This window comes from Melanerpes formicivorus, unplaced genomic scaffold (genome assembly GCF_026170545.1).
Source record: "Melanerpes formicivorus ecotype bairdi unplaced genomic scaffold, bMelFor1.0.p_v2 SCAF_34, whole genome shotgun sequence".
Classification (NCBI taxonomy): domain Eukaryota; kingdom Metazoa; phylum Chordata; class Aves; order Piciformes; family Picidae; genus Melanerpes; species Melanerpes formicivorus.
Window position 1 is genome coordinate 56,208 of NW_027142386.1, and position 20,895 is coordinate 77,102.

General features: G+C 61.7%; 3 protein-coding genes across 3 annotated transcripts; all 3 read left to right on the forward strand.

Moving 5' to 3' along the window:
* Window positions 1-4,802: 4,802 nt before the first annotated feature.
* MADCAM1 (mucosal vascular addressin cell adhesion molecule 1) lies at window positions 4,803-8,384 on the forward strand. Its single transcript, XM_068156168.1, has 5 exons — window positions 4,803-4,935; window positions 5,291-5,557; window positions 5,664-5,978; window positions 6,372-7,016; window positions 7,651-8,384. Exons 1-5 carry the CDS (start codon window positions 4,827-4,829, stop codon window positions 7,773-7,775), a joined length of 1,461 nt encoding a protein of 486 aa, XP_068012269.1. The 5' UTR covers window positions 4,803-4,826; the 3' UTR covers window positions 7,776-8,384.
* Window positions 8,385-8,720: 336 nt separating this feature from the next.
* TPGS1 (tubulin polyglutamylase complex subunit 1) lies at window positions 8,721-10,705 on the forward strand. The gene is made up of 2 exons (XM_068156169.1): window positions 8,721-9,052; window positions 9,209-10,705. The coding sequence occupies exons 1-2, from the start codon at window positions 8,721-8,723 to the stop codon at window positions 9,738-9,740; spliced, it is 864 nt and encodes a 287-aa protein (XP_068012270.1). The 3' UTR covers window positions 9,741-10,705.
* Window positions 10,706-11,748: 1,043 nt separating this feature from the next.
* On the forward strand, window positions 11,749-20,456 carry CDC34 (cell division cycle 34, ubiqiutin conjugating enzyme). The gene is made up of 5 exons (XM_068156197.1): window positions 11,749-11,994; window positions 15,508-15,594; window positions 16,530-16,627; window positions 17,280-17,414; window positions 19,466-20,456. Exons 1-5 carry the CDS (start codon window positions 11,818-11,820, stop codon window positions 19,674-19,676), a joined length of 708 nt encoding a protein of 235 aa, XP_068012298.1. The 5' UTR covers window positions 11,749-11,817; the 3' UTR covers window positions 19,677-20,456.
* The last annotated feature ends 439 nt before the right edge of the window (window positions 20,457-20,895 follow it).

Below are 20,895 nucleotides of genomic sequence, written 5' to 3' on the forward strand. Positions count from 1 at the left end.
AGCAAGAAGGTCTCCCCTGAGCCTCCTCTTCTGCAGGCTAAGCAACCCCAGCTCCCTCAGCCTCTCCTCCCAGGGCTGTGCTCCAGACCCCTCCCCAGCTTTGTTGCCCTTCTCTGGACACCTTCCAGCATCTCAACATCTTTCCTAACCTGAGGAGCCCAGAACTGGACACAGGACTCAAGGTGTGGCCTGAGCAGTGCTGAGCACAGCTGAAAATCGCTGGCCAGGAGGGGAGCAGCAGAACGCTCTGGAGGAGCAAGTGGCTGTGCCAGCTCTGTGTGGGCTGGGGCAGCGCTGCAGGTCCCCAGTTCATGGAGCAGGTCCCTGTGCCATGTCCTTGGCTTCCACCTCCCTGCTGGAACCTCTTTCCCAGGGGCTGATTTCAGCATCCCAGGCTGTTGTCCTCCAGCCAGGCTCAATTTAGATCTTATCTTAGTCGTTTAAATGCTGCTTTTGGTGCTCGAGGGCGGTACCAAGTGAACAATAAATCCCCACAAGCGTAAACACATCCAAGGCAGCTCTTGGATGGGCTCTGGTGGCTGATGGCTGATAGCCTGTGATGAGCTGGAAGGAGAAGTCGGGGGTGTGCTGTGCTGGGGGTGCGCTGTGCCGGGGGTGCCCTGTGCCAAGGATGTCCTGCACTGGGGATGCCCTGTGCCGGGGGTGTCTTGCACAGGGGGTGTGCTGCACCGGGGGTGCCCTGTGCCAAGAGTGTCCTGTGCCAGGGGTGTGCTGCACCGGGGGTGCCCTGTGCCAAGGGTGTCCTGTGCCAGGGTTGTGCTGCACCGGGGATGCCCTCTGCCAAGGGTGTCCTGCAGTGGGGGTGCGCTGTGCCGGGGGTACCCTGTGCCAAGGATGTCCTGCCCTGGGGATGCCCTGTGCCGGGGATGTCTTGCACAGGGGGTGTGTTGCACCGGGGGTGCCCTGTGCCAAGGGTGTCCTGTGCCAGGGGTGTGCTGCACCGGGGGTGCCCTCTGCCAAGGGTGTCCTGTGCCAAGGGTGCCCTGTGCCGGGGGTGTCTTGCACCGGGGGTGCCCTGTGCCGGGGGTACCCTGTGCTGGGGGTGCCCTGTGCCGGGGGTGTCTTGCACCGGGGGTGTCCTGTGCTGGGGGTGCCCTGTGCTGGGGGTGCCCTGTGCTAGGGGTGCCCTGTGCCAAGGGTGTCCTGTGCCAAGGGTGCCCTGTGCCGGGGGTGTCTTGCACCGGGAGTGCCCTGTGCCGGGGGTGCCCTGTGCCGGGGGTGTCTTGCACCGGGGGTGCCCTGCGCCGGGGGTGCCCTGCGCCGGGGGGTCAGTGCCTGGCCCGTTGCAGTTTGTTTCTCTCTGCTGAGCTGTTTCGTTTCCTGAGGAACCCCTCCGGAGCCGGCGCTGCCCGGCAGAGTCCTCTCCTGCCCCGCAGGAGGAAGCGCCGGCGGCTTCCAGGCAGAGCGCTGGGGGTTCTGGTGCTTGACACCAGTCCTTCCCTTCATCCTGATCCCAAAGGTTTCCTGCCAGGTGGAAAACTTGCTCCTTCCGCCCTGTGCCTGCAGCCTGCTGATCTCTCTCGGCCCTTTGGGGGCTGGGGGAAGCTGCCGGTGCCCCTCCAGGATGGAAGGAGGTCCTCAGAGTCGGTCACAGAGCCAGTGGTGGAAGAGGAGCTGCGGTGGAAGAGGAGCTGCGGTGGAAGAGGAGCTGCGGTGGAAGAGGAGCTGCGGTGGGGTCACTGCGTGGGGGCTCATGGCCAAAAGTATGAGGCTTGCCCTGGGGGCCACTGCTATGTTCTCTGAGCTTGGAGAACCCCTCCTGATCCCTTCCCTGGTTTGATAACCACGCTGTTGGAGCTGGCCCTGATGGAGCTGGAGGTTTATCAGGCTCCATAACTCTTCATAGCTTCCCAGGGCAGCTCCCAGGCACTCCCAGTGTCGAGCTGGCAAGCCTGGGGTCCATCAGGAGGTGCTGGATGTCCTGGTAGCTGTTAACCTCCTGATGACTGGCCCAGGAAGGGTCCTCTGTAAAAGAGAGGTCTGCTCCACAAGGGCTCAGCTCTGGCTGTGACACTGACCTTGGAGGTTTCCTTCTCTCACCTGAAGCACCATTTTGAGGGGCACCTGGGCTTTGGGCTGTGGTGCTGGAGGCTCATGCAGAGCCACCTCTTGGCCGTGGCTGCCTCAGCACTAGGCATGGACCTGGCAGCCAGCAGGGGCCAAACACCCCTAGGACCTGTGGGTGTTGCTCCCTCCTTGCAGGAGCACAAAGCTGCACCAGACCCTGGCCAAGGATGGACTCCAGGGCAGCAAAACCCACGAAGGGTCTGGAGAGCAGGGCTGGGGAGGAGCAGCTGAGGGAGCTGGGGGTGTTGAGTGTGGAGAAGAGGAGGCTGAGAGGAGACCTCATTGCTCTCAATGAGAGGAGGCTGCAGGTGATAGAAGGAGAGGCAATGGCCTCAAGTTGTGCCAGGGGAGGGTTAGGTTGGAGAGGAGGAACAATTTCTTTGCTGCCAGAGTGGGCAGGGATTGGCTGCCCAGGGAGGTGGTGGAGTCCCCATCCCTAGAGGTGTTCAAGAGCTGTGACCATGGCACTTGGGGCTATGGTTTGGAGGCCATGGTGGGGTTGGGTTCCTGGTTGGACTCAGTGATCTCGGAGGCCTTTCCCAACCCAAACAATTCTGTGATTCTATAACATTTACTTTGTATTGTTGCCTGTGTCTTGCCCCTCCTGCCCCCCAGCTGAGGAAGGTTCTTTAAACCCTCACTTGGTGACATTAGGAAGCAAAATCCTTTCCCTACTGTGGGTGCTGAGCTGGGGCAGCCCTGCCAAAGCCTCATCCACTGAGCCAGGGCCGTGGGAGGTGGACAGGGAGGCCAAACCCTGGCACCTTGTGTCCATCCTGGGCTTGCTGCTGGGAGTAGCCTGGCTGGTGCTCGGAGCAGCCCTGGCCGTGGCTTGTCCCAAGCCAAGGCTGGGGCCAGGGGCTCCAGTGGCCGCTGGAGAGCTCCAGGAAGCAGCTCTGATAACACAGGATGGAAGGAACAAAAAGCTCAGAGCCATTAATCACCCGGCTCTGGCTGAATGTGCAGATTTGATGGCAGTTGTTTACAGAGCACTTCCCTCACTCCAGGTCTCCTGGACCAGCAGAGGATTAATTAATTACCCGAAAAGTAATTAGCTCCTGGAAGGATGCACCACACGCCCAGTGCCCGGAGCTGCCTCTCTGGAGACTTCTGGGATGGGAAATGCTCAAGTCCTGAGCTGACTTTCCACCTTCTGTGACAGAGGAGGTGTCTGTCCCTCCAGCAGCCCTTTGGCACCTTCCCTGGCCTCAGTCACAGCCTGGGGATGGGATGGGATGGGATGGGATGGGATGGGATGGGATGGGATGGGATGGGATGGGATGGGATGGGGGACAATCAGATCTGTCTCTTTCCAGTAGGACTGAGGAAGCAATGCCAGACCCACCATGGGTGCTGAGGCTGTGCCAGGGCTTGGGGCTGGCTAATGTGGGGTAGTGAACATCTTCCCCAGGTGACACTTTCCCCATCCAGGCCATAAACAACTCCTTCCCAGGAGCCCTGAGCTGCGTCCTCCAACACAGCCTGCTCTGGGCGTCGGTGCTGAGCCTGCTGAGCAGCACCCTGGGGCTGGACATCTCCTCCTCTGCCCTGGGGCTGCACCTTTCCAACCCCCACATTTCAGGGCACTCAGGGCCTGGTTCGTTCTGGGTGACCCTTGGGCTGCTGCCAGGGCTGTGATGGATGCTGGAAGGTGTCTAGAGAAGGGCCACGAGGATGAGCTGAGGGCTGGAGCTGCTCTGCTGTGAGGACAGACTGAGAGAGTTGGGGCTGTGCAGGCTGGAGAAGAGAAGGCTCCGAGGAGACCTCATTGTGGCCTTCCAGTATCTGCAGGGGGCCCCAAGAAAGCTGGGGAGGGACTTTTGAGGGTGTCAGGGAGTGATAGGACTGGGGGGATGGAGCAAAACTAGAAATGGGTAGATTCAGATTGGATGTCAGGAAGAAGTTGTTCCCCAGGAGGGTGGTGAGAGCCTGGCACAGGTTGCCCAGGGAGGTGGTGGAAGCCTCCTGCCTGGAGGTGTTTGCAGCCAGGCTGGATGTGGCTGTGAGCAACCTGCTGTGGTGTGAGGTGTCCCTGCTCATGGCAGGGGGCTTGGAAGTGGCTGAGCCTTGAGATCCCTTCCCACCCTGACAGTTCTGTGATTCTATGCTGCCTGCTCCTGAGGCCACGTTCCACAGAGGTCCTGGTGGGATGTGCTCCAGGCAGACACTGCAGCTTTGGCTCCTTTCCCTCCACCCCATGTGCCAGGCAGTGCCAGGCAGTGCCAGCCATGCTCACCAGTGATGCTGAACAGGATCCCTGGCCTTGCTTTTGGGGCAGGGGGCTGAGATGACCTTTCCTATAGCAAGGAATCCCCAGGCAGCCCCACAAAGGCTCATTTGAGCTCTTGGTGTTTGGGGTTGGTTTGCCAGTGGCTCCATATGGGAATGGTGGAGCCCAGAGGGACCTAGGGAAGGATCAGGATCCTGGCTGCACCATGGGGTGTGGGGTGGCTGTGCTGGGCTGCCCGGTGGGGGTGCTGGGAGCCTTGATGCCAAAGGCTCGCTTGGGTTGGGGGCTGTCAGCACATCCCTTGGCTGCTGAGCTGGTGTTGTGCAAGAGCTGACCTTAGAGGAAACCCAGAAACCTCCCTCTGGAAATACCCCTCGGGCTGGAAGTGGTGGAGGACCTGGGGCTGGGGGGAGGGGGGGCGGTTCCTGTGGAGCTTAAGAAGGGCTGAGGACAGGACCGGAGGGCAGGCAGAGACAACCTCAGCCGGCAGCATTCGCTCTCTGGAAGGATGGAAGGAAGGGAAACCAGCTCCTGCTGCTGCCCTGCCCCGCGGGCGATGGATTCGGCTTCTGTCCTCCTCCTCCTTCTCCTCCTCCCACGGCCGTGGGGCTGCAGCGGTGAGTGCCAAGGGGGCCGAGAGCTGTCCCCATCCCTCAGCTCGCTGAGCTGCTGGCCCTGCCTGCTGGGCTCTTTGCTTCGCTGCATGGCACCGCGGGCCAGCGTGGCCCCGAGGTCTCCTCACCCCTCAACCCTGGCTCCCTGTCCTGCTGCTCGGGGGCGCAGAGGGTGGCACCGGGCTAGGGGCAGCCTGCGCCCGGCCTGGGGCTGCTGTCCTGCTGCCAGAGCAGCAGCGGTGATGGGGAAGGATGAGAGCTGGGAGGAAAGGGTCTCAGCAAACAATTCCCTTGAGAATGGCAGGGTTCTGGTGAGCCCTTCCCTGAATCCTGCTGTTTTCCTCCTCCCTCTGCCCAGGGCGCCCTGCCGACAGGCTGGCAGTGATGCCGCAGCAGCCGGTGGTGCCCTACGGGGGCTCGGCACAGCTGAATTGCTCCCTGGCCTGTGCCGGGGGCACGGTGCAGTGGAAGGGGCTGGACACCAGCCTGGGCAGCATCACCTCCTTCCCCACCCACAGCATCCTGCACATCAGCAACGCCAGGGTGGCCACAGAGGGCACCAAGATCTGCCAGGGGACGTGCCAGGGGCAGTTCTACCAGCGTACCGTCCCCCTGAAGGTCTATGGTAAGCTTCCCCCAGCCTGGCCCTCGCTGACCATCCAGCTAAGTCCTGCAGTCCCCTCCCTCCCGGGGACAACATCCCCTCTTTGATGCCTCGATTCCTCTCTCAGCACTCCCGGACGTGCTGCAGCTGGTGCCAGAGCCAAGCGCCCTGCAGCCAGGGCAGCCGGGCAGCCTGCGCTGCTCAGCCCAGGGGATCTACCCAGTGGTGGGGCTGGGGCTCACCTGGTACCAGGGGGACCAGGTGCTGGAGGAAGCTGACCTGGATCCCACGGAGACTGATGAGATGCTGTTCGACATCGAGTCCACGCTGTCGGTGCCGGGGGAGAAGGTGGAGGAAGGGGCAGAGTTCAGGTGCGAGGTGAAGCTGAGCATTGGGCAGGAGACCTTCACCCGGGTGGCATCTGTGGCCGTGAGCACTGAGGGTGAGTGCTGGTGTGGGAGCTGGGGACCCAGGGCCGTGCAGTGCCCTGCCCACTGGTGCCAACCTCCATTGCCCTGTGCTGCTCGAAGTAGCATTGCCGGGATGGGAGCAGCCCCCCAGTCCTATGCCACTCTGCAAACCTCCTGGCCCCATGCCCACTGCCGTGCTGAGGCTGCTGCTTTGCTCCTGCTCGCTGCTTTGCTCCTGCTCGCTGCTTTGCTCCTGCTCGCTGCTTTGCTCCTACTCGCTGCTTTTCCCTGCCCGGGGCAGCAGGTTCGTGGGGTGGAGGCCGTTGGGAGTTGTGGGTGGAGGGAGCTGCCACCTCCTGGGGGTAATGTGAGAGGTCCCATCCCAGCTACGAGTGACCACTGCCACGACCCTGCTGTGTTCACAGATGTGATGGAGCACCCAGTGGCCGTGGCCGTCTCCCCTGGGACCGCCGGGACAGTGCCAGCTACGACAGAGAGCCCCAGCACAGCCCAGCCTGTGACCACCACAGCGCTGCCCCCAGAGCCAACCACGATCACGGCACACGATCCCACCGCAGCCCTCACCACCACACGGGAGCCCCGCACCGAGACCAAACCCCACTCCACAGAGCACCCTGCTCCCCAGGACCTCAGCACAGGCAGCCCCACGGCCCATGTGGCCACTACCACCGCAAGCCCTGGCTCCAGCACGGCGACTGCACCGGGGACAGCGGTGGAGAGCATCGGCCGGGGCACGCCGCCGGCGGAGGAGGGGACAGGGACACCGGAGGGGACAGCGCCTGCCTGCAGCCTGCAGATCTGGTCGCTGCCTCCCAACGGAACAAAGGGCAGGGCCCTGCGCATCGAGTGCCACGCCCGGTGTGCCGGGAACGTCACCGTCGGCTGGCTGCAGACCCCCGTGGCCCTCTCGCAGTACCGGCAGGAGGTGGTGGGCGGCAGCTCCACGCTGCGCCTGGACCGCGCCGAGCCCCGGCACCAGGGCTCCTACCAGTGTGTCCTGCTTGGCCCCCGCCCCCAGGTGGTCAGTCTGCAGCTGATGGTCTTGGATGGTGAGTGGTGGTCTGCAGCCCCCCTCTCCTCCACTCCCATTGCTTGGGCTGGGGTTGCAGCAAGTTGCGTTAGTGCCGCGTTTGATGCTCTGCTTCCCCCTTCGGGTGTTTGGAGCACGGGCAGCTAGAGGTCCTCTCACAGAGTCATGGAATTGTCAGGGTTGGGAGGGAGCTCAAGGCTCAGCCAGCTCCAACCCCCCTGCCACGGGCAGGGACACCTCACACCACAGCAGGTTGCTCACAGCCACCTCCAGCCTGGCTGCAAACACCTCCAGGCAGGAGGCTTCCACCACCTCCCTGGGCAACCTGTGCCAGGCTCTTGCCACCCTCCTGGGGAACAACTTCTTCCTGACATCCAATCTGAATCTCCCCACTTCTAGTTTTGTTCCATTCCCCCCCAGTCCTATCACTCCCTGACACCCTCAAAAGTCCCTCCCCAGCTTTCTTGTAGCCCCCTTCAGATCCTGGAAGGCCACAATGAGGTCTCCTCGGAGCCTTCCCTTCTCCAAACTGCACAGCCCCAGCTCCCTCAGTCTGTCCTCATTGCAGAGCAGCTCCAGCCCTCTGCTCATCCTCGTCGCCCTTCTCTGGACACGCTCCAGCACCTCCAGATCCTTCCCTCGTGTCTTTGCAGATTCATTCAGCACAGTCCCTGCCATTGCATCGGGGACAACGATCTCACTGTTGGGTCTGGTCGTGACCAGTGCCGTGTCTCACCACCTGTGGAAACGAGTCAGGTCTCGGTACGAGCTGCGCTAGGAGCAGGAGCTGCCTGTGGGTGTCCCCAGTCCTGTCCCCACTGTCCCCTTTCCTGCTGCTGGCCTCACCCGGGCCCTGGGACAATGACTAAGTGATGGAGCTGCGCCTGTCCCAGCGGGGAAAGGTGGAGCTGGTGGGGTGTGGGCTGCTGCTGCGAGCCCCGAGAGGAGAGCAACTCCGGGGCACAGGAGGGGACGTGGAGACCTCTGAGCTGCTCGGGAAATCCTCGCCCATGTCTGAGGCTCTGATGCCCGAGAAGGTGAGGGGCCTGTGAGGAGCTCGGTCCCCGGGTGCAAGGCTCGGAGGGGCTGCCGTGGGTCCTGCCGGAGCAGAGCCGCCGAGCTGCTGCGGGACCCTGCAGGAGGGGGATGCTGGAAGGGGGACGAGCAGAGACGTCCAAAGGAACAGAACTGGACTATGCTGGGCCCCACGCTGAGCGCTCGTAGGGAGTCTGACCCTCGGGGCTCCCGGCACCCACGCGGGTGGACCGGAGAGTGACAACCGATCGTCTGTCGCGACAGAGGGACGGCAGTCCCGGGCGCGGGCAGAGGAGAACGGGGCCATGGTGTGCGGGCTGCAGACTCCAATAAAGGGCTGGTTTTGTTCGAACCATGAGCAAAGGGGCAGGGCTGGGGCAGTCCCTCAACGCCACCGGCGGGAGGTCCGCGGGTCACCGAGCAGCGTCCGCAGCGACCACCCTGCGCCCCGTTGCTAAGTGCGGGGCACCTGCCCGGACTAGCGACGGCGACCAGGGCGGCTTCTTTGCCCACACTCAAAATGGCGGCCCACGGCCTCGCCCAATGGCAGCGCGTTCTGCTGCTTTTCCGCTCACCGATTGGCTATCGGTGTGCAAGATGGCGGCGAGGGACCCCCACCCCCCCCCCCCCTCCCCGGGCGGAACCGCAGTAAAATGGCCGGAACCGGCCTCCGTCGCCCGCAACCAAGATGGCGGCGTACGAGAAGCGGCGGGCGGCCGCCGCCCTGGCCCCGGCCGCGGCACCGGCGGCCGGCAGCGGGCTGACGGAGCCGGCTGGGGCGGCGGGCGGCGGTCTGGGGAGCGAGGCGGAGTTCCTGCTGCGGGCCGGCGTCACTGCCATGGTGCGAGAGGCGCTGCTGAAGGTGCTGGAGGCGCGGCCCGAGGAGCCGGTCTCCTTCCTGGCTGACTACTTCGAGCGGCTGGTGCTGGGCAGCCCCGAGGCCGCCGCCGAGCTCCCGGGGCAGCCGCAGCGCCTGGCCCGGGCGCTGTGGTACGTGCGGCTTGCTCATCACTCCCACAGGTGCGGGCGGCAGGAGGGCGGAGGACGGGTGGCGGCGGCGGCGGCCTACAGCTCCCGGTGTGCCCCGCGCCGGCGTCCAGGGCACGCCGGGAGCTGTAGTGCGGGGACGGGCGGGGGTGAGGCCGCGTGTCTGTTGTCTGTGCCATGTCGCGACAGGACAGCTTTCGACAGCAACGCCGGCGCGGCCTACGAGGTGCTGGGTGCCGGCGGGCGGCGGCGGCGGGCGGGCGTGGACGGGCGGCTGTACAGCGAGCTGCTGCGGCGCATCTGCCAGCACGGGGCGGCGCCGGCGGAGGCGGCGGCCGCGCTGCTGGGCCGCGTCCGCTGCCGCGACCACGAGGCAGTGCCCTTCGACGTCTTCCGTTACGGCGTCCTGACCTGCTTCGTGCTGCTGGAGTTCGCCGCCAAGGCGGACGCGCTCTTCGGCGTCCTGGATGGCGGCTCCGGTGCCGCTGACAGCAGGGTGTGCCAGGCCGTGCTGCGGGCGCTGGAGGATGCCCTGGGCGTCGGCCACTTCTCCGTCCCCAGTCGCTACCTGGAAGCAGGCTCCAAGCTGGGGCCAGACGGCCTGGCCCTGGCCATGGACCAGGCGCTGCAGGAGAGGAAGATTGGTCCCTCCATGAGCAGGGAGGAGTTCCTGAGCAAAGCCACTGCCTTGTTCGTGGCGAAAGTGAAGCCTGTGGAGTAATGGCTGGGGTGGGAGCAATGCTGGCCGTGGCTGCATCCACCTCTTTGCGGGGCTGTACGAGCCAAGGAGGCTCCAGACCCTGGTGCCAAGCTGGACAGTGGGCACAGGGGCTGCTTATGCCTGCCTGAGAGCCCAGCTCTGCCTGATGAAAGATCCCTGATTTCCATCCTTTTTTTCCTTCAGTCATGACAGGTGCTGGATGTGTCCCTGTCCTCTGTGCCTGCCCCAGCTGTGGCTCCTCCGATCCAGCTGGCACTAGTAACTCTTTTTCAGGTGTTACCTGGGGATTTGGAAGGAGGCCTGGGAGCTGTAGGGCAGTGTTAATCATTACAAATGAGCTAGAATGCAGTAAATGTAGGGCTGGACCTCCAGAGAGCCCCCAGTGTCATCCCAGCCCTCACGATGTCATGTGTTGCAGCTTCAGCAGGGAGCTTTGTTTCTGTTCTGGGGGGTTTGTTTTGCACATAACTGAAGTGAGGGCTGATGCTTGCCTGTCTCAGGCTTCGCAGGCAAATGTGGGGCTGCTCCAAAGCATGAGCTGGAAGAATTGAGTGTTTTAAACACACAGCAGGTGAGGACCAGACAGTTTGGGCAGCAAACCCTCACCAGGCTGGGGCTGAGCAGAGGGCTTCTGGCTCTGCCAGCAGCTGAGCCATGTGAGTTGGTGTTTACTCAGCTGCCCCTGGCTGCTGTGGTTTGGACTCTGATGATCAAAGCTCTGACCTGGGCTATGACTTCACCCCTCCCCCCCCAAAGGCTGCAGCTTGCTGTGGGTTCAGTCATCATCTGGAACATGGAAATCTGGGTCAAGACCAGGCAAACCCTGGTCCCTGAGGTCATAGTTTGCTTTTGAACAGAGTTGCCTGTGGAATCATGTGGTATTTATTTGACCTTGTCTGTGTTGATTGATACTGTGTCTATTGGTTTATTGTAAGACATTAAAGCTTTTTATGATTTTTTCTTTTCTTAGTGGCCTCTTTTCTTTGCTGGCTGCCAGCACTTGGGGCTGGGCTGAACCACAGCAGGGCTCAGAGTCTGGGGGAAGCTCCTGTTGATGGCAGGGGTTGATGGCTGGCTGAAGCCTGTAGCAGGCACCCAGCTGTGAAGGTACAGGAGTGCAAAGCACTTGTAGTTGCCAGGAGAAAAAGGAGGTCGGGGGAGGATGCCCTTTGTGCTGTGGGCTGTTTGTTTTGTTGCGCTCAGCGGATGTTTTGATCCCCGCAGGCAGGAGGGGCAGTACCTGGAGCCGGTTTGGGTGGCTCCCGAACGAGGTGCCTGGGATGTGACACAAAGGGAAGTGGGAACTGGTGATGCTGGAGAGATCTCTGCCATGCCTGTAGCTCCCTCTGCTTGAATTCCAGACGCTGCTTTATGAAATGCTGTAAAATAATTATGTAGGCATGGTAATTGCGCTAAGTGCTGCTTCCTGGCTCATGGACATCATCACCTGCTGTGGCCTGGACCACTTCATGCACGGTAAACACCGACTGGAGACAGCACGGCTGCAGGGAGCACCTGGACTGGCAGGAGGGGTGGGATTTGATGTGGCTCAACGTGCTGGGGAGGCTCCTGGGGGCGAGAGGCCTGCATGACCGCTGGGCCTGATGGGGAGGTAGCCAGACTACGAGTGGGTAAACGCTCGATGGGTTTGCCGGGTGAGAAGCCTGGCTACGCTGGAGGCCAGAAGCACGGACACAAGCTCCTGGAGCTGTTCCGGTACGGCCCCCTCCGCGCCCCGAGGGATCGAGGCACCGCTGTACCGCAGAGCTCACCGGACCCCGCCCCCGCTCAACGGCGCGCTGTGATAGGCAGAGAGCAACCGGGGGAGGAGGGACCTGCTCTCTGCTCCGCCCCCGTACTAACAGCGCGCTCTGATAGGCCAGCGGCCCCCGTGTGGGCGGAGCCCGCCCTGGCGCCGCCCCGCGCGGGCGGACTACAGCTCCCGCCGTGCCCCGCGCGCTGCGCTCGGAGCGGCTGCTCGCAGCCGAACCCGCACCCGCTGCCCCCCCGCCCCGCAGCGGCCGCCGCGCCTACGCCAGCACCCGGCTTCGCCCGCGGCCTACTCCCGCTCCTCGCCATGGCGCGGCCCCTTGTGCCCAGCTCGCAGAAGGCGCTGCTGCTGGAGCTGAAAGGGCTGCAGGAGGAGCCCGTGGAAGGGTTCCGGGTCAACTTGGTAGATGAGGGGGACCTCTACAACTGGGAGGTGGCCATCTTCGGCCCCCCGAACACCTACTATGAGGGCGGGTACTTCAAGGTGAGGGGCTGGGGGCAGCAGGGGGGGGCGGGATGCGTCGGGAGGACCGATGTCTCGAAGAGGCGAAGCTCTCGTGGTGTGGGAGGGGGGGTGGGGGGGGGGAGGTCTGTGCTGGGAAACGGGGTTAGGAGGAACAGGAGGCAGCGTAGGTGGTGGTGGGGGATGGACTCGGGTGGGAGGATGCCTTGGGAAGTGATTTTGGAAGGGGCAGGAGAGCAGAGAGCCCCTGGAAAGGGGCTGTGGGGTGAGGGAGAGGAGATCTTGCGAGTCGAGTTGATGCAGATACTGGGGGCGGGCATGACAAGATTGCTGCTGGGTATGAGGGGGCGACGAGGGCCAGCAAGACCTGGATCTGTAGTTGGACACCTTGGGTTCCCTGGGGCTGGAGTGCTTGCCAGGAGGAGCCAGGGCGAGGAAGGGAATCTATGTGCAGGTGGCTGCTGCCAGGCTAGCCAAGGCTTCCCTTAGCTGGAAGGGGAATTTGGCTTCCGGGGGATTTTCCTCCTTCCTTCGGGAAGGGGATCTGATGCATCTCTACCAAACTAGAGAGAAAAGGCAAAGGACACTCCTGTGCAGGCACAGACAGCTCGGGCCGAGCAAGCAGCAGCTCGAGTTGGGTGGGGAGCAGCTGTTATGGTTTCGTGTGGGGAGGGGAGAAGGTGTTGTGCGCCCTGCCTGCGCAGTCCCGATCGAGAGGATGTGTATCTGCTCTTCCTGGGGGTTGTGCAACCTCTGTAGCTGTTTTCTTCCTCTTTCTCATCCTCCCTCCTCCACTACGAGTAACTCTGTCGCCATCCTGTTGCTAGAAGGGTGGGGATGCACTCGGGGTGAGTCAGCCCGAGGGTCAGCTGTGCCCCAGAAACTGGGAGGTTTGTTTTTCTCGGGGAGCAGGGGCAGGGGCAGGCAAGCTTGATGCTCCAGAGCCGAGTTTTGTTTCTTCACCCAAATGCAGCCTTTTCCCCGTTGCCCCTTTTGGCTCTGGGCCCTTTGAACTCTTACCCTGGCAGCAGCTCATGCTCCTGTTTGTGTCTGAGAGCTTCCAGACCCAGCACAGTTGGCTGGCAACGGATGAGGCTGTGCATAAGAGGAGAAGGGGCTGAGTCCCCTTCAAGCTCGGTGATAACACCACCCTGGCTGTGTCCAGCAAAGCAGGGCTGCTTCCCAAGCCCCCTTCGGGGGCTGCTTTGCCTCTGGCTGGTTTTGTTCTGATCCCCTCTGGCACAACAAAGGAGATTATTCTGCCAAGTTCAGCTGTTTGGCCAGAGCCCAGCACAGGCCATGTGTTGCTGTGTGTGTGTGTGTGTGCTGCCCTGGGCTGCCTGAAGCTCCACCAAACACGTCCAGCCCCAGCCACTGCCTTGCTGCTTGCTTCTTCCCACCCCCTCGTCCTGCTCCACAGAACCCAGCAGGGTCAGACAAAGGGACAGCTGGGAGGCAAAAGGGGGAATGAGAGTAGGGATGGACCTGCTGTGGTCAGGGGCTGCCTGGAATAGGTTGCCTGGGGGGTGTGTGGGGTGGGTGAAGTCACCATCCCTGGAGAGGTGTTCAAGAATCCTGGGAACGTGGTTTAATGGTCAGGGTGGTCTTAGGTTGGACTTGATGGTCTGGGAGGGCTCTTCCAAGCCAAACAATTCTGTGACTGTGAGCAGCTTGTAGCAGGGCCAGATGCTAGCAGGGTGGGAGAGGAGGTGGGGAGCAGAGGGGTTGGAGGCTGGGATGGAGTTGGGTTGGTCAGGGCAGTGCAGGGGAGGGGGAGGAGAGATGTCTGTCTGCCTCCTCCACTGATCTCTTAACGGCTGTTAGCTGACGACTGGGGCTGGCAGCAGCACCTATTGTCGAGGCTGTAATTCCAGAAGCATCCCAAGCCTCGTTTGCAGTCCCCCTCTTGAATGGGGCCCATGCCAGGTTTGTTCCAGGGCAAGTGGTGACCCTGGGTTGCTGCCAGGCCGAGCTGGGGCAGTTCCTGCTGTTATTTCATGCCTCCAGCATCTGAAGGCTCTGGAACACAAGCTGAGAGCTCAGGCAGCTGCTGTTGAAGTGGTCTAAGCCTTCTCTGTTTTGTTTGCTCCTCTCTGGCTCTTGGTGTTCTTCACCGTCACGAAATGTATCAGGTTGAAAGGGAGCCTCAGAGGTCATCGTGTCCAGGCCTGTGGCAGCTTTCATTTGCTTCCAGCTGAGCTGGTCTGGCAAACTTAATGCTGGGGAGGAAATTTCAGCCCACCCCAAACCCCCAGTGGCTGAATCTCCACCTGGAACTTTGCCTCCAGGGTCTGGGAACACCCAAAAGCTGGGAGAGTCGTGGCAGGTTGTGCAGTGGCACGGGGAGAAGCTGCCCCTGCGCTTGTGGGGCGCCAGTGGGCTCAGGGCAGCACCCCTTGGGGGAGGGTCTGTGTGCCACCTGGGGCTTTGCCTTCTCCCTCCAGCTCAGCAGCCTGACTTTCTGACCTGCCTGGGCTTTTGTGGCCAGGGGTGGGCCAGTTGTGGCTGCTGGTGCTGGAGCCCAGCCTGTGGGATGATCTTCATGTGCTTTTATTTTTAGCCCCTGAGCTGCACGCTGCAGCCAGTTTGGACTGAGGCTCTTTCTGGAACTGGGCTATTTTTAGAGGTTCAGGAGCACCCAGCACCTGATACTTCCTTCCCTGTGAGCTCTGAAGGGTAAACAACCTCCTCTTGGGTGGTGCAACCCTCCTGTGTCCCCAACACCAGGACCCAGGCATGGGCCTGGGGTTTGTCAGAGCATGTGGCTCAAGCTCTGGGGGCCCCCAGCCCTGGCTGCCTCCGTGCTTGGCCCTCGTCCCACCGCTCTTTGCCACCCAGGAGCAGCCAGCCCTAGGTTTTGCTATGCTGTGCCAGTGGGAGGTGTGTGCTGGACCAGCACCACAAGCTCCCTCTGCATCACAGAGCACCAGGTTAGCACAGGTGGGCACCAGGGGAGGGGGAGGGTTTGGCACAGGGTGGTGGGGAAGGAGCCGCTGCAGGTCGCTGACCCCTGCCTCCAGCTTCCTCTGCCCAGTGCCATGCTGCTGGTGTCCTGCCTGCAGAGCTGGCTGGTGCCAAGGCTGTGTCTGCAGGAGCACAGCTGGACTTGACAGAGGAGAGCTGTGCTCCCTTCTCCCCCCCTTCTCCCCCCCTTCTCCCCCCCTTCTCCCCCCCTTCTCCCCCCCTTCTCCCCCCCTTCTCCCCCCCTTCTCCCCCCCTTCTCCCCCCCTTCTCCCCCCCTTCTCCCCCCCTTCTCCCCCCCTTCTCCCCCCCTTCTCCCCCCCTTCTCCCCCCCTTCTCCCCCCCTTCTCCCCCCCTTCTCCCCCCCTTCTCCCCCCCTTCTCCCCCCCTTCTCCCCCCCTTCTCCCCCCCTTCTCCCCCCCTTCTCCCCCCCTTCTCCCCCCCTTCTCCCCCCCTTCTCCCCCCCTTCTCCCCCCCTTCTCCCCCCCTTCTCCCCCCCTTCTCCCCCCCTTCTCCCCCCCTTCTCCCCCCCTTCTCCCCCCCATGCTCCTTTGTCTTTCTTGTTCCCTCCAGGCTCGTCTCCGCTTTCCCATCGACTATCCCTATTCTCCTCCTGCCTTCAGGTTCCTCACCAAGATGTGGCACCCCAATATCTACGAGGTGAGTCACCTGGGACAGCACAGGGGCATCCTGGGCAGAGAGGGGAGGGCACGTGGCTGGAGGAAAATGCCAGCCTTTGTCTGTGGCCTCGGAGGCTCTGTGCCTTTGGCACCCCGTGCCTGGCACTGGGAGTGCAGCTAACGAGCTCCCAGCAGCCAGGCTCCTGTCCTGGAGCGGCCTCCAGGCCGGCCAGGCTCGCAGGCTCCCACGCTTGGCTAGCGGGGTGCCACGCTCCCTGCCAAGGCCAGGCGCCAGGCCAGGGGTGTGCGTGGCCCTGGGCTATGTGCTTGCCAGGATTGCTGCCCTGGGGACCTGTGGGGCTGTGCTGGGGACGTGGGGTTTGGTTAGGCAGCCTCAGCTGCGGGCTGCTGGAGGTGGAGGGGAGCTGAAGCCAAGGCCTGTGGCTGCAGGCAGCGTCGTGGGGACCAGCGCTTGTGCTGTCCCTTCCTGGGGGCTGAAAGAATGGGCTGGGAGTGCCCCACCTGGCTTGAACCGAAGTGAAATGAAGGCTCTGGGGGAGGACCTTAGAGCAGCCTTCCAGTACTTGAAAGGGGGCCACAAGAAAGCTGGGGAAGGACTTTTTACAAGGGCTTGCAGTGATAAGATGAGAGGCAACGGATTGAAGCTTGGGGAGGGGAGATGCAGCCTGAAGATTAGAAAGAAATGCTTGGCAGTGGGGGTGGGGAGGCTCTGGAACAGGTTGCCCAGGGAAGTTGTGGATGCCCCAGGCTGGATGAGGCCTTGAGCAGCCTGGGCTGGTGGGAGGTGTCGCTGCCCACGGCAGGGGGGTTGGAACTGGCTGATCTCCAAGGCCCCCTCCACCCCAACCCATTCTGTGAAAAGCAAGCAGGCTGCTGGAGGGGAGGACCCAGCTGCTGCTGGAGGCGTGCTGGGGGGCAGCAGCTCTAAGGGTGCTGTGTCACTTGTACTTTCAGACTGGTGATGTCTGCATCTCCATCCTGCACCCCCCCGTGGACGACCCCCAGAGCGGGGAGCTGCCCTCCGAGCGGTGGAACCCCACCCAGAACGTGCGGTGAGGGCCGGGGGGGCTGCGGGCAGGAAGCTCCCTCGGGAGCTGGGACGGGGAGCTGGGGACTGCCTCCTGCTCCTAAAGCCTGTGGAGGATGCCTGGAGGCTGTGGAAAGGCTCTTGGGCTGCTTGCTTGGTTGTCTCCTCCCCTATGGAGACAGACTGAAAGCGTTGGGGCTGTGCAGTCTGGGGAAGAAAAGGCTCCAAGGAGACCTAATTGTCACAGGGAAAGCTGGGGAGGGACTTGTGAGGGTGTCAGGGAGGGATAGGACTGGGGGGGAATGGAGCAAAACTAGAAATGAGATTGAGATTGGATGTTAGGAAGAAGTTCTTCCCCAGCAGGGTGGTGAGAGCCTGGCACAGGCTGCCCAGGGAGGTGGTGGAAGCCTCCTGCCTGGAGGTGTTTGCAGCCAGGCTGGAGGTGGCTGTGAGCAACCTGCTGTGGTGTGAGGTGTCCCTGCCCATGGCAGGGGGTTGGAGCTGGCTGAGCCTTGAGGTCCCTTCCAGCCCTGCCAGCTCTGTGGTTCTAAGACCAGTCAGAGCTCGCCCGGGAGGCGCAGTGGTTTGTGTGACCCCAAAGCTGCTGGCATTGCTGGCATGTGGGCACAGCTGCTGCCCCACCTCAGGCCTCACCTGCTGGTGTTGATGGATTCCAGGACCATTCTCCTGAGTGTGATCTCACTGCTGAATGAGCCCAACACCTTCTCTCCAGCCAACGTGGACGCCTCCGTCATGTACCGCAAGTGGAAGGAGAGCAAGGGGAAGGACCGGGAGTACACAGACATCATCAGGTGCGTCCTGAGACCTCAGCTGCCTCCGAGTGTGGCTCCTGGGAGCAGCTTGCCTGGCTTCTGTACCCAGATTTGCTCTCAGCTGAAGCCCTTTGGCCCTTTTTGGCTCTGCAGTTGAGGATGTGGGGGTGGTAGCAGACGTGGTTGCCAGCCTGGTCCTGCTGCCAGGGCTGTCTCGTGGGGCTGGCACTTGAAACTCCTCAGCTGCAGGCTGAGCAGCCCTGGTGTGGTCTGAGATACCTCAGAGCAAGGGAGATGCAGCACTGCAGCCATGTTTGCTCCATGCTGCTCTCACCTCTGCTGTCCTCTCACCCCCCAGCCCTGGTGTGGTCTGGGATACCTCAGAGCAAGGGAGATGCAGCAGTGCAGCCATGTTTGCTCCATGCTGCTCTCACCTCTGCTCTCCTCTCACCATCTACAGCTCCCTGAAGGGAGGCTGTAGCCAGGTGGGGGGTTGGTCTCTTCTCCCAGGCAACCAGCAACAAAACAAGAAGGCACAGTTTCAAGCTGTGCAGGAGGAAGTTGAGGCTTGGTCTTAGAAGGAAGCTCTTCACAGACAGAGAGCGTGCCCATTGGGATGGGCTGCCCAGGGAGGTGGTGGGGTTGAAGTCCTTGGAGGTCATAGAATCAGTAAGGTTGGAAAAGACCTCAAAGCTCAAGTCCAACCTGTCACCCAGCACCTCATGTCTACTAAACCATGGCTTCAAGTGCCACATCCAGTCCCTTTTTGAACACCTCCAGGGATGGGGACTCCACCACCTCTCTGGGCAGCACATTCCAGTGGCCAACAACTCTCTCTGGGAAGAATTTTCTCCTCACCTCCAGCCTCAACTTCCAATCTCTCTTTCTGTGAAGAATTTCTTCCTAACACCCAGCCTGAACCTCCCTTGGCACAGCTTGAGGCTGTGTCCTCTTCTTCTGGTGCTGGGTGCCTGGGAGGAGAGACCAACTCTCACCTGGCTACAGCCTCCCTTCAGGGAGTTGTAGAGAGCAAGAAGGTCTCCCCTGAGCCTCCTCCTTCTCCAGGCTTTATGGTAGAGAGCATGAAGGTCTCCCCTGAGCCTTCTCCAGGCTTTAAGGTGGAGAGCAAGAAGGTCTCCCCTGAGCCTCCTCTTCTCCAGGCTTTAAGGTAGAGAGCAAGAAGGTCTCCCCTGAGCCTCCTCTTCTCCAGGCTTTATGGTAGAGAGCAAGAAGGTCTCCCCTGAGCCTCCTCTTCTCCAGGCCTTAAGGTAGAGAGCAAGAAGGTCTCCCCTGAGCCTCCTCCTTCTCCAGGCCTTAAGGTAGAGAGCAAGAAGGTCTCCCCTGAGCCTCCTCCTTCTCCAGGCTTTAAGGTAAAGAGCAAGAAGGTCTCCCCTGAGCCTCCTCCTTCTCCAGGCCTTAAGGTAGAGAGCAAGAAGGTCTCCCCTGAACCTCCTCCTTCTCCAGGCTTTAAGGTAGAGAGCAAGAAGGTCTCCCCTGAGCCTCCTCCTTCTCCAGGCCTTAAGGTGGAGAGCAAGAAGGTCTCCCCTGAGCCTCCTCTTCTCCAGGCTTTAAGGTGGAGAGCAAGAAGGTCTCCCCTGAGCCTCCTCCTTCTCCAGGCCTTAAGGTAGAGAGCAAGAAGGTCTCCCCTGAACCTCCTCCTTCTCCAGGCTTTAAGGTAGAGAGCAAGAAGGTCTCCCCTGAGCCTCCTCCTTCTCCAGGCTTTAAGGTAGAGAGCAAGAAGGCCTCCCCTGAGCCTCCTCTTCTCCAGGCTTTAAGGTAGAGAGCAAGAAGGTCTCCCCTGAGCCTCCTCCTTCTCCAGGCTTTAAGGTAGAGAGCAAGAAGGTCTCCCCTGAGCCTCCTCTTCTCCAGGCTTTAAGAAAAGCCTGGATGAGGCACTTAGTGCCATGGCCTGGCTGATGAGTTAGGGTTGGGTGCTCAGGTGGACTTGACGATCTTGGAGGCCTCTTTCCAGCCTGGCTGCTTGATGCTGCGGGGGGCCAGCTGCGGGGGGCCAGCTGCGGGGGGGGTGACGACGCGGCCGCACCGCGCGGGGCTGCAGCCTCACCCCCTGGCCTCTCCGCCCCCCGCAGGAAGCAAGTCCTGGGCACAAAGGTGGACGCCGAGCGGGATGGCGTGAAGGTGCCCACCACCCTGGCAGAGTACTGCGTGAAGACCAAGACTCCAGCCCCAGATGAGGGCTCTGACCTCTTCTACGACGACTACTACGAAGACGACGAGATGGAGGAGGAAGCAGAGAGCTGTTACGGCGACGAGGACGACTCCGGCAACGAGGAGTCCTGATGGCCCTCTGGCCCCTGCAAAACCTTGCTCACAAACTACTGAATTTTTACCTCAACTAGGACAAAGGAAAAAAAAAACAACAAAAAAGTGGTTTGAATTTAGGATCTTGTCAGCCCTGAAATGAACTCTCTACCTCGCAAGGGAGGCTTGTTCTGCTGTGGCAAAGGAAATCCTACCGCTGGCTCTCTTTGTCAGAAGAAGCAAAGCAAAGCAAAACACACACACACACACACACACAAAAAAAAGGAGGAAAGAAACAAAACCAAGGCAAAAAAATCGACCCTGTTTTATAAACTTCCCCGGGCACAGGGTGGGGGAGGGAGGGGAGAAGTCGTGTTGGGGTGGGATGGGGATATCCATGAGTCCACAGAGCTTGCGGAGCTTGGTGGCTTTGCCTGGAGGAGGAGCGGTGACAGAACTGAGGCTCGGCTGCACGCTGACCTCCCTCAGCCCCCCCGTGGGAGGGGACGGTCTGGGGCAGCTGTGGACTTGTCAGAGCCTTCGTGGAGCTTCCTGCAGCCGTTGGGGTGGTGGAGGCCCCAAGTGGTGGAGCCCCCTCCTTGGTGGGATCCTTCTGCTGCCCTTCCTGTGACGCTGGAGCTGGGCGGAGAAGGGCCAAGACGGGAGGCAGGGTGTGCTTGGCAGCCACTGCAGGGCTTTTGGGGGGGTGGGAGGGAGGGCTGTTTGTAGTTTTTAACCAGCTGGGAGGGTTGGGGTAGTGCTGATGAGTCTTTCTGCTTCTGTTTTCCTGGAAAATATTTAATAAAGTACTTGGGAGGAGCTGCTCTGTGGTTGTGTGGGTGAGGCTCTGCCCCAGCCTGTGCCCAGGCTCTGAGGGTTTCCCTATCAGCTGTGGACCAGCTCCTGCCCTGCAGCTCCAGGTGGGGCAAACTTGCTGCCCTCCCAGGGCTGGGGGCTGCAGGGTGGCCTGGAGTCCCACAGGAACTCTCTTTTCTCCCTTTTCAAGCTTGTAAAGCAAGCAGGAGTGTCTGGGTTGGGCTGCCTTTGGCCTAGAGAACATCTCTGCCCTTCCCAGTGCAGCATTCACTGCCTCTTCTTGGAGCCAGGGCCAAGGTCTCTGCCTGGGCAGGACATTGGGCTCTGCTGAGCTCTCATCACCTTCCAGCTCTGCACTGAGGTGGTTTTTCCTCTCTTGCCCCAAGCCCAGCTGTGCTGTATGGGCAACCTCTGCCCACAGCAAACCTGCCCAGGCAGCACC